General features: G+C 38.6%; 1 protein-coding gene across 1 annotated transcript; it reads right to left on the bottom strand.

The window, feature by feature from the left end:
- Nucleotides 1–918: 918 nt before the first annotated feature.
- foxi2 (forkhead box I2) lies at nucleotides 919–6,431 on the bottom strand. Its single transcript, XM_008398792.1, has 3 exons — nucleotides 6,343–6,431; nucleotides 5,036–5,717; nucleotides 919–3,497 (listed from the first exon to the last, which is right to left on the bottom strand). The coding sequence occupies exons 2-3, from the start codon at nucleotides 5,643–5,645 to the stop codon at nucleotides 2,905–2,907; spliced, it is 1,203 nt and encodes a 400-aa protein (XP_008397014.1). The 5' UTR covers nucleotides 5,646–5,717; nucleotides 6,343–6,431; the 3' UTR covers nucleotides 919–2,904.
- Nucleotides 6,432–11,779: the final 5,348 nt, after the last annotated feature.

The raw sequence follows: 11,779 nt of genomic DNA, 5'->3' as shown, positions 1-11,779 counted from the left end.
TTTTTAGAGAGTCACCACAGCAGATAAAATTATTGCATGGTGCGCGGTCAAAAAGAGACAGTAATTGCAATTATTGCTTTTAACATAAACATAGCTAAATTGTGGAAACATTTATTTCCAATTTTTGTTTAAATTGCTACATGTATAAAGCGTTAAGTTTATTTATATGAGTAACTGTGGCACATTTGGGCCTCCATACAAAACAACGTCCAATGGAAATTACATAACCAAATAGAACAAGTGTTTTCTTGTTAGAAAACTGTCATTCTAAGGTTAAATGCCTTCCAGAGGATGAACTTTACTTTAAGCTCGGACTTCCTGTGAAAACAGTTTAACATTTACTGTTTAATCTGAGTCAAAGCTCACACTTAGTGTATTTTTCCCTATAAATCTGGGGTTTTTGGACCTTACAGTCTCAGAAGTCAAAATAAAAAATCTGAAAGAAAAACTTTGTTCATATGCTTTTTAATCGACAAAACAATGATTTTTAGAGTCAGACTTGGTAAATATAGCTTTAAAAAAACCCACACACTTAAAACTTCTTATCAAAACAATAAAATATCCATCCATCATCAAGCACGCTTAACCCTAGCAAGGTGTGCTGGTGCTAAACCTAGGTTTAAACCTAAACCTATCTCTAGGTTGAGCTTTTTTTAATGCAAATGTTTAAAAAATATGAAAGATGCTAAGATGTAAATGTAAGTAAAGTTGTGAGAATACAAGGAACAAGAATGATTTCTCTTTTTTTGTATTCTGTGTGAACTGATATGAAATAGAGCAACACATTACATTTTTGGCAAAGCCCTAATAATATATATGTATATACAAGCAAAATGCATTAGAAACTAGTTCAGTTTTATTTAGTCTGATGGTGTGGTGCATTTCATCAAGAGTAAAAACATAACAACATGTCAATAATTGATATAAAAGCCATTTAATGATTGTCAAACTGAATCCTGAGGAAAATAAACAAGACAGAATATATTGTTTACAGATACTGTATATTAATAAAATCTGTGTTTTAGTGATGCTGTTTTTTTTTTTTTGCTGCATCCTGGAAACTAATATTTGCATATTTAATCAGCGTTTTTTTTTTTTTTTTTTGGACAAACAGTAGAAAATGCCTATGAACATAAATAGCATAAATACTCCCAAAAAGTTTTTTTTTTTCCAAAAAATGTTACAAAAATACACATCTATCAGGTCCATGTCTGTTTCCATAAGCCACAGTGCTGAGGTTTCAGTCAACATGGAGGATGTCAGAAACAAGGCAGCAGGTATTGGCTGGTCGGGCAGCATTTAGCGTGAGTACCACAGTTTCACAGTATTTACAGAGGAGTTTAAAACAACAACAAATGTAAAATATGATGTAGTTGCTGTTAAATCAGAAAACAATTAGTCCTACTGGTGCTTAAATAACACATCAGTTGTCACTGTTGCAATAATGTCTGTGGCTGCATTTCAATTGGCGTTAAAGTTACACAAAGTTTAGTTCTAGAAATGAATACGCCAAGTTTCTGTATGTTTTTTTGTTTTTTTTAGCTGTATCAAAATTAATACATTTTGCAAAATCTCAGTAAAAACACTTTTTATTTGCAGTTTTTATAAAGCAGAAACCCACTTATTTATAGGAGCTATCCTCCTTGGACGATGCACGGCTGACTCCACTATAAATAAATCTCAAGTATCAGTTTACATCCGTCGCCGCCATGATTTTTTTTAAAGATATATCGCGTGAACAAACTTCACGCGTTATGTCTTAATCGCGTTTCTGCATAAGAAACGCTCAAAATGCATTTAAAATGCATTTCTTATGCATTTTAAATGCATTTCTTATTTAATTTTAACATTAGCAGGATTTCAAAAGTTTTGCACACATAATGGAAATGCAGCTGCAGACATTTATTCTGATCTTGTTTCACAAGCTGGAGAATAAGAATCTGATAAATTTAGCAGTAGTTTTTAAGTGCTTATTGGGCAGAATATCACATGTTTTAGGTGTTCTGGTTACATAGCAACAAAAGAACAGCAAGCTGGGTAATTAGATAATCCAGCGGGGTATTGAGTCTGCAGCTTACTGATTAACAAACTAACTGAAGTTTTCAAACAGCATTTTGTTAATAAGCGTAGTGGGTGATGCTACTTCAGTTTCCACACTGATTATCACATTTTTATTGTATATCCAAGCAACAAGAAGTTTTCTTCCGTTTGTAAAACTCGGGAGAAGCGCAGCGTTTCCTTTCTCAGCCTGCTCACGAGCAGTGTGCAGCAACATGTTGGGGAGGGGCAGCTATGAAAACCGCAAGAACTCTGGTCAGCACTTTTTCTGCCATGTCATTAAAGGACTTAAACGGTAGGAACGATTGTGAAACCGCAACTTCCCAAAATCTCAGCTGGTCCTGGTTCATAAGGCAAGCATATGAGTGAACATATTAGCATAACTGCATTTGTTTAACAAAATAATACAAACCCTTGGAGGGCCACTGTAATAAATGACTGTCGTTCTGAGGTATTGTTGGTGTCACATAGGCAACTTTGGCAGCTTGGTGTTAGTGATGAACAAGCTCTTTTATTGTGAAAAACCTATAGAACTGTGAAGGTTTGGGCTCAACTTTAAATATGGTTGTAAAAAAATCAATTTAAGTTTATAAAATATTTTACTTTTTTATGTTACAAGATCGAAGTTTAGTTGAAAAAGGTGCTCAGGTGTAAGTGAAAGGAAAAGTTTTTTTTTGTTGTTTTGGGTTTTTTTGCATTTTTTTCAGCTCTCTGATGATAATCAGACACTCCAGCTCAGTCTGTGCTGTGACTTCTCTGTAGGAAATATGAAGCGTATCGAGTACTGATGCGTATTCTGAGTGGGATTCTCTGAGAAAGTCTTCCAGCAGGTGAGGCCTGGTCCCCCTAGATCTCAGTCCCGTCCCTGGGAAAGATCAAGCTGTTCACACTGAAGCTGTTGTAGAAGTGAGCGTTGAACTGTCCGCTCTGCCCTCCGCCGAACGTGTTGTAGTACACTCCCCGGTTAAAATGCAAGCCCTCGCCGTGGTCGGGAGGCCCCGCCTCCTGCCCGCCGCCACTGCCGCCGCCAGGGTGGTATGGGCTCAGAGCCGTTATGTTCCTGTTTGACAGCTCGTTCACCAGTCCGAGGGACCCCTGTCGGCCGGGGGCCCCCGAGCCGAGCGCCGACATGTTGCTGTAAAAGTTATTGAAACACGGAGCGGCGGCGGCGGCCAGCCCCGCTGGCGACGACGACGAGCTCTTGTGGTTTTCGTTCATGGCTTCCATCTCCGGGGAGGAAGGCCCCAGGAGCTGGGGGCTGTCCGAGGCCTTCATGGGGCCCGCCGCCGTCGGCCGGCCGTCCTCCAGCTTTGTGGCTGCGGCCGCAGCAGCTCCCCCCGAAAGGCTCGGGTCTGACCGTCGTTTCCTTTTCCGCCGGAAGTTTCCGTTGTCAAACATCTTTTCGCAGTTGGGGTCCAACGTCCAGTAGTTTCCTTTTCCTGCAAAGAAGATTAGAAAAATAAAATAATTTCAGTCATTTATTTTCTCTGCATGCAAATCTTAATCTTTAAAATATGTCAAGTGAGATTGTTTTTTTGTTTTTATTTTTTTTTACCAAGACTTGGAATAATATCTGGTATTTTTATTTTTTTCCTCAGAAAATATACATTTAATTAAGTGTAAATAAATAAAAATTGATCGAGGTAACTTTAAGTACATGTAATATAAACTTTAAAAAAGGTAAACAAAAAACTGTAACTTTGTTCCCTTCTTCCTAATTTCATTCATACATACATTTCTTTTCTCTTTGTTCTTGAAAGAGATGATTAAAATCTAATTTGTGTAATTTTGTACATACTGGAAAAATTAGACAACTTCTTTTACATCTTAAGTAATTATTTTTTTGGAAATCATGTTCAAATTTGTTTTTTTTATAAAGTTTCTTGAAAATGCATCTAACAACTTTTGTCAGATTTTGATTTTAAGATGAAATTGGTAAATTCTCTTTTTATAAATGTTTGAGAATTATTAGTACTTTTGTATCTTTGTAAATATACAAAGATATACATCTTTGTATATTTATTAAATGTTCTACACATTTTGACAAATACTTCAAAGTCTTTTTCACCCTTTTATCCTTTTTTGCAGGTATTTCAAATTAAAAGATGGGGGAACAAAACTAACTATGAAGGTTTTAATGCTACCCATGCAATATAAAAAAAAACTTTTAATAATTATACAAAAACAGAATCTATGGTATTTACACTTGTCTTAGTGTATATTTTTACTGATCTAAACTAACTGTAAAAGGTTTTTTTGACATTGTAACAAAGGATTATAAACCAAGCTATTTTAGATATAAGAAATTATTTAGTAGTTTGTTCTGAATGCAATGGCCTTTTGTAAGTTTGGGCTGTTTTTTAATTTTGTTTTTTTCACTTTAAAGAAAATCCAGTTTAGTTGCTCTTCACGGATATTTCCACCATCATGGGGGACCAACAGTACAACATTTCAATAAATACTTAAATCTGCATTATATACCTATAAATTTTTTAATAAATAAAATTACTTCTCAATCTAGTTTTGCCATTGTCCCATACAACAGCAAAGCATGAAAACAACTGGTCTGACAAGCTGTGCAGGTTAACAGTTTAGATATTACTAAACATTCAATAAGCCAGTGATAATTTTAATAAAAAGGAACAATGAAAATAATTAAATTATAAATGCGTGTAATTTCTTAGTGCAAATTTAATTCTAACTTGTTGCCATTCTATATTAGCTTTATTTTTGATAAATGTACATTTTAAAAAGGGGGGGAAACATTAAATGCAAGATTAGCTAATTTAGCATTGCAATCATTCATATTGTAAAAAATATACTAACAATACTAAATAAAATCTTAAATATATTCACAATTTTATTCAAATCGTGACATTTTTGATTATTTATTTGTTTAACTGTGGCACGTTTGACCTTCCATACACTTAAGGCGTCACCTAAATATTTCTAACCCTTTCCAAGGTGTTTAGGTTACCTGGGTCATCCTCGTCCCTCGGGACTTTTTTGAAGCAGTCGTTCAGAGACAGATTGTGCCGGATGGAGTTCTGCCAGCCGGCTTTGCTCTTCTTATAAAAAGGGAAATTGTCAGCCACGTACTGGTAAATCTGACTCAGGGTCAGCTTCTTTTCGTGCGCGTTCTGGATAGCCATAGCGATGAGAGCGGAGTAGGAGTATGGCGGCCGGACCAGCTTCAGCAACTCCTCCTGGCTGGCGATGGACAGCCAACCCAGGTCGGGCCCTCCGAACCCAGGTGAGTTGGCGAGGAACTGCCGCTGCGAGCCGTAGGAGGGCGGGATGAACGGCGTCGGGTTGTTGCCGTGCAGGTAGGACGCGGAGGAGTTCACGCCCGGCCCATTGAGCCACAGGTACGGGTTCGGGGAGGAGGCGTAGTCCCCGAGGCCGTAGCCGGCGGGTCTCTGAGCGCCCTGGAGGCTCTGCTGGTGGTACACGCTGCTGAAGTTGTCGCAGTAGACCGCAGCTGCCATGTCCGGGGACTCCTGGGCGCTTTTATGTGGAAGAGAGCCGACGGTAGGGGAGGTGTGGTGCTGGTGCTGGTGATGGGACTGAGGGTCGATGGAGTTCATCACTCCCCGCGGGAAATCCCAAAGGAGAAGCTGAAGCGGTTCGGGTGGACTCTCTCGATGATGCGCGTGCAGCTGCAACAAGTGTCAGAAAGAGTGAAGCAGGTTTTAGGAGCTTTAAAAGGAGGGAAAAAAAAACTCTGGAGAGCGGCCACATGAAGACTGTGGAGAACTCCCAGTAACTCCTGACAACCAATAGAGAGCCCAGAGGGTGTGGTTATACACTCATTGAGCTGAGAGTAGGTCAGTGGCTTCATTTAATAAAATTCATTGAGAGAAACTTTCCAAAGAGGAGGATGCTGTGACTGTTTAACCTCAGCTAACAAACAACAACACCGGACAAAAAGGGCTATGTGGCCTTCAGGGCTTTTAATTGAAGATGTCTATGTTCCAGGTCATTACAGTGGGGCGGCCGGGGGAGAATAAGTATTTGACACACTCGTGATTTTTCAAGTTTTACAAAGAATGGAGGGGTCTTTAATTTTCACCTTTGGTACACCTCATCCGTTTGAGTCAGAATCTAAATCTAAAAATGAATTATTTTACAGAGCCATTTAGCTTAATTATTTGATCGCCTACCAACCAGCAAGAATTCTGGCTCTGACAAATGTGTTAGTTTGTCTTTAAGATGTTATCCTGTCCTAGACTCATTACCTGAATTAATCACACGTGTGAACTTATCTGTATAAAAGACACCAACCTGTCCACAATCAGTCAAACTCCAACCTGTCCACCACCGGCAAGATCAAAGATTAATGACCTGGAGGGAGCTGGGACTACAGTTTCAAAGGTTACCATAGTAACGCATTCTTCCTTCGAGGAATAAAATTCTGCAGCACACACCAGGCCCATGTGAAGTTTGCCAATGACCATCTAGATCAGAGTTTTACAAAGTGGGGGTTGCTGCCCCATGAGGGGCACCAGGGATGATTTAGGGGCACATCATTTTGGAAAGATTAGGATAAAAACACAAAAATAAAAATGTTATTACAACTTTTTTATCATAAAATGTAACCTGTTTTTCAATCATTACTATAAAATATAAGTTAAGATAATTTATGGAAGTAGTATTTGCTATGCTCATCTTTCTGATTGGCTGCCAGTCAAATTTATCAAGCTGCTTTGCTCTTTCAGCTAGGACAGCTAACACAGCTAGCAAGCTTAAAATCTACAACTTTCTGACAAGAAAAAGACACAAGAAAGCAGCCCCTCTGTATAGGACACTACTGCAAAAAAACTAATAACCCACAGGAAAGTATGTGATCAGATGAAACAAAACTGGACTTTTTTGGGATAAACTCCAAAAGAAGAAGGCTGAGCACAATCTCGTGGTGGAAATACCATGTTTTGGGTGGAAATATCATGTTTTGGGTGGAAATATCATGTTTTGGGTGTGCTTTTCTGCTAAACTGACAGGACAACTACACCGTATTAAGCATAGGATGAAGGGAGCCGTGTATCATGAGAGTTTGGGCATTAAACCGAAACACACAGCAAGGGTAGCTAAGAAGTGACCTCCGTCAGAAGCATTTCCAAGTCCTGGAGACGACCAGCCAGTCTCCAGACCTCAACGCAATTGAACCTTTTTGGAGGGAGCTGAAACTCTTTTACCCAGCAACAGCTTTAAAACCTTAAATATCTGGAGACCTCGGTGGGAGGTCTCCAGATATTACATACATAAACCTACGTTGAAAAATGTAGGTTTTCAATTTTATTTCCACGAAACAGACTTTTGAAAGGCATTAAAACAGCTAAGGAGTATTTGGATAACTCCTTTGCTGTTTTAATGAGATGTCAGATACAGTACAAGTCAATCTGGGTATGCAAAGACAGCACTGAAAAGGAACATGGGATTTCTAAATCAAAATGAAGAATTTGTCACTGTAAAATTTATTGTCCTTTCTCACAAGCACCACAACTTTAAAACTGATTTTATTTATTTTTTGATCTGGGATATATTTGAATTTTTCTCATATTCAAATTCATTCAGCTGACAAGGTGAACACTAGGTACTAGAGATGTGCAAGTTGTCATATGCACAGATCTGTATGCATGTTGGTGTGTGTGTGTGCGTGTGTGTGTCCTTCCTTCTCTCCTTACGGGATGTGACTGGCAGGTGTGTCCTTAACTTGGAGCTCATCAAGGTCAATCAGGCAGGAGGAGCTTAGGTTAAAGAGGAATGGGTCCTCTGATTCAAATGCCAGATTGTTTTGGTCACGAGTGGTAATCAGGCGTCAGATAATTCTGGTGTCTAAAAGTGCCTCGAGTTTCTGACACTCACTTTTCTGTTTCAAAAATGTTTCATTTTCTTGTTGTCGTTACATTCCTGGACTGCAGAACTTTGCTTCCTCTGTGTATCAATTAGAAGAACTTCACCCAGGACTCCGTCACAACTCTCCTCACTACCTGCGTTTCCATTACAAACATGTGCAGAACCATGTTAATATTCCGTTAATGTAAAAAAAAAGCACAATTTCGCAATTAAAATCAAATGTAAATAAGTTACTTCACATGATAAGTTATTAAAAACCATCCCACGCCTTCTTCGTGGTTTGTGCCAGATGCAACATCCTGTTGTCGATCACGTGAGTCGTGTTACACCTCATCCTAGCTCCAAAACTTTTCATCGGCGGGTTTCCATTAAGCAAATTTATTTTAGAAATGTCAAATTGTGCATTTATATGATCAATAGAAACGCACCTACTGCTCCTCTGGCTACCTTTGTAGAAACACTGTCCCGGATTTCTCCTGACTCACTCGCCTATCCGCCGTTAATCACGCCGTACCTTCAACATAAAATTAGGACAAAGAGACAATCGGCAACAATCCCTTCCAACCTCCACTTCTGCGGATATGCTAGCCTCCTACTGGAACACCACCTCCTCTCCACCAGTACAAAACCTTTTCTTCTTCATTCCAAAAACAATCTATCGAATCTCAGACAGTAACTTATCTCTCTTCCTATAACGTTGACCTTGATCTTGCTGTACACATTTACAAATTAACATCTCAAGCTATGTTTTGGGGTTCTTTGATTGTTACTTGCACTATGGTCTCATGTCTTAACAAACATGACAACAAAGATTTAAATCTCACACTGCTCTTTGTGTTTTGCTTCCAAGGAGCCAGACTCTTTTGTAAATCTTTTCAAGTAATCTTGACTAACCCTCTTCAGCCTTTCTGAAGATTTTTCTGTTTTTCTTGAGAGATTGACTTCTTTTGTATTATTATTTCCTGTTGATGGGAAACTGGATGGAACTAAATGCAGGTCTATCCTGGTAGAGAACCTATTAGAGGCTGCAAGAGATTAGGATGGAGGTTCATTGACGATGACCCTAAACATACAATCAGAGCTACGACAGAATGATTTAGGTCACATTTTATTTATGGTAAAACATCAAAGTCCAGACATAAATCCAGCTGAAAATCTGTGGCAAAATTTGAAAATGGATGTTTACATGCACTCACTCCTCGGTCTGGCTGAGCTTGAGCCATTTTGCAAACAAGGGTGGACAACAATTTTCAATATTCAGGTGTGCAAAGCTGGTAGACTCCAAAAGACTTACAGCTGCAACTGCAGTGAAAGGTTCTACAGGCAGTGACTCAGTGGGAATTGACACAAATACACACCACACTCAAATAAACAGACACAGACTGTGAAGAGCTACTGCAGTGTGTGCAGAGCATTATAAGCAAAAAAACAAAACAAAAAAACAAAAACAAAGAACAGCTCTCACTAACAGAGACTCCAGTCCTGTTGTTAACGGTAAAGAGCCGTTCAAAAGAATTGCATCCTTCATGAACGTAATTCAGGTCTAGGCTAAACTTGGTAGTTACTTCACTAAATATGATGAGGTACCAAAACAAACATTTGCTGCACCTGCTGCTATGACACCGGATATCGCTAATATAATCAATCATATAGCAGCGCTGCTAGGTGCAAGGGGGGTGGCATGAATATGCTTTTGCAATAATTATTTTTCCAATTACTTTTCCAAGCAAGACTTCACACTTGTTCAGACGTTGTGAACTATTGTTAAAGAACATGTCTGATTTTTGTGACTCTTGAAAGGTACGGCAGCTTATGCAGCTCAGCAGAGGGGGTAACGTTGCTTGTTAAAGACATCGTATGAGAACCCACATTTAAAATCAATGGATAAAAAGGTGGACATGACTTTGAAAAGTGTTTTTTTTTTTTTTCTTGGATGACATCCTAAGTAGTGACTTTTTAACTATAAGCCATAAAATGATAAAGAGCTCATAACAGTTTAAAGAGCTAATATTTAGCCATTTCAAGTGTTTTTTGTCTTTTTTTAAAAATCACATTATTTGGCTGGACAGCAGCCGTGCGGACGGTGCATCTGGGGGGGTTAGGGGTACTGCAACTGCTGGGCTCCATAGCAAAAAGACGTGATGGGTAATCTGTGTCGACCTGTGTCTCGTTTTCAACTTCCGAAGGGAGAGATCCTGTGTAAAGTACAGACCAGTTGAATGCAAGGCAGTGGATGCAGCGCTCAATTCATGCTCTGCAACCTGGCTCTTTTACAATGTTAGACCAGCGAGAATTGACTTGCATTAACAGTTTCTGTTTTATGGTTCGCTGCGAGATTAGAGAACACACACACAAATACTAGCTAACTTTTAGGTACTTGCATGTAAAGCTAAATAAAACCTCACCATGTGTCCTGTAACACCGAGGTGATGAAGGCCATGCCACCCTCCAGTGGCTGAGGTTGTTTTTCCTCTCTATTTACGCTTACATCTGACCATGATGACCAATCAGAGAACAACAACAAAGCTTGCATCACACTCGGTATCGACTCGGGCCTGACGGAAAAAACAGCAGTGGAAACCCTCTCAAGGCGGGCTGGGTAAAGTGGAGCCGGGTCTAGTAGAGCCAGTCAGTGGAAAACGGGCACATATCTTCATGGAACTGAATGTCTCTTTTGGTGTGTGAAAGCTGGGCTGTGGAACACTGTCAACATTTACTAGCACAGAAAGATGGCTAACATACTAAATTACCTTTTAAAAACACATAAGCACTTGGTCTTGTCATCACTTGACATTTTCATATATTATAAATACATATTAGTTGCTACCCAAGGCTGAAGCTAAAGGCTAGTCCAAAAGAGGCCAAGATTAAAGCAGACTTCCAATGTCACAATAACTACAGGTGATTAGAGCTTTTTGTCAGACTGTTTATTACAATTTGGTAGCAAATGGTTTCTAGAAATACAAGTGTTATTTTTGTTGCATTAATACTTGTAATTACTGTAAACAAAGATTAACTGACCAGTTTTTCCCAGTATAGCATTCAAGCTAGGCATCTAGAATGCCTAGTCGCTCCCTAGCTAGTTAGCATTCTAACTAGAACCATGAATCATTCTGTTCATTTTTCTATAAAAAACCATGGACAGAATGATTTAATAGTAGGTAGCTAGAATTCTATACCTAGGATTGTAGCCAGGTAGCTGGAATTCTAAATAAGCTTTTTAGTAAGTAGCTAATTAGCCCACAACACTTGAGGGCAACAAAGTAGTTTTTAAACAACATTTTACCAGTATGAAACTTTTCCAAAGTTTCACTTCATTCTTAGACATAGTAATCAAAATCAAAAGTAAGAAAAGAAATGTAAAAATCAGACACATAAAGTTATTTATGTGACCGTTTAATATTATAAACCTGCAGTTCATTTCAGTCAAATGATTTCAAATCAGCAGTGCCATAGAGGACCAGAGTTTTAAACTTGAGATGAAATAAAACGATCAAAACTGTCAAACTTGCATGGAAAAATACTATATGCATAATAGAACCTGCCAGAAACAGTAGAGAACACTTGCATGTAAAAAGTATAGTTTTTCAAATAGACAATAAAATGAACAAAGGAATTAGTTCCCTTTGAGTTGGTCACCTTCATTTACCAACAAACTTTTTTTTTAAAGTAAAACGCAAAAGCAATGTTATTGTTAAGTATAGAAACTCTCCAGTTGTAAAATTAAACTGCAGTAATCTAGCAAACAGAGGCAAGCCAGCCAATTAGCCATGCTAACCAAACAGACACAAGCTACATTAATATGTTGCTAACAGAGATGTTAGCTAAGTTAACACGTTACATTTAAATCAGATCATTTTGAAGA

This window comes from Poecilia reticulata, linkage group LG22, assembly GCF_000633615.1.
Source record: "Poecilia reticulata strain Guanapo linkage group LG22, Guppy_female_1.0+MT, whole genome shotgun sequence".
Classification (NCBI taxonomy): domain Eukaryota; kingdom Metazoa; phylum Chordata; class Actinopteri; order Cyprinodontiformes; family Poeciliidae; genus Poecilia; species Poecilia reticulata.
This window is presented reverse-complemented; position numbering and strand designations above follow the sequence as displayed.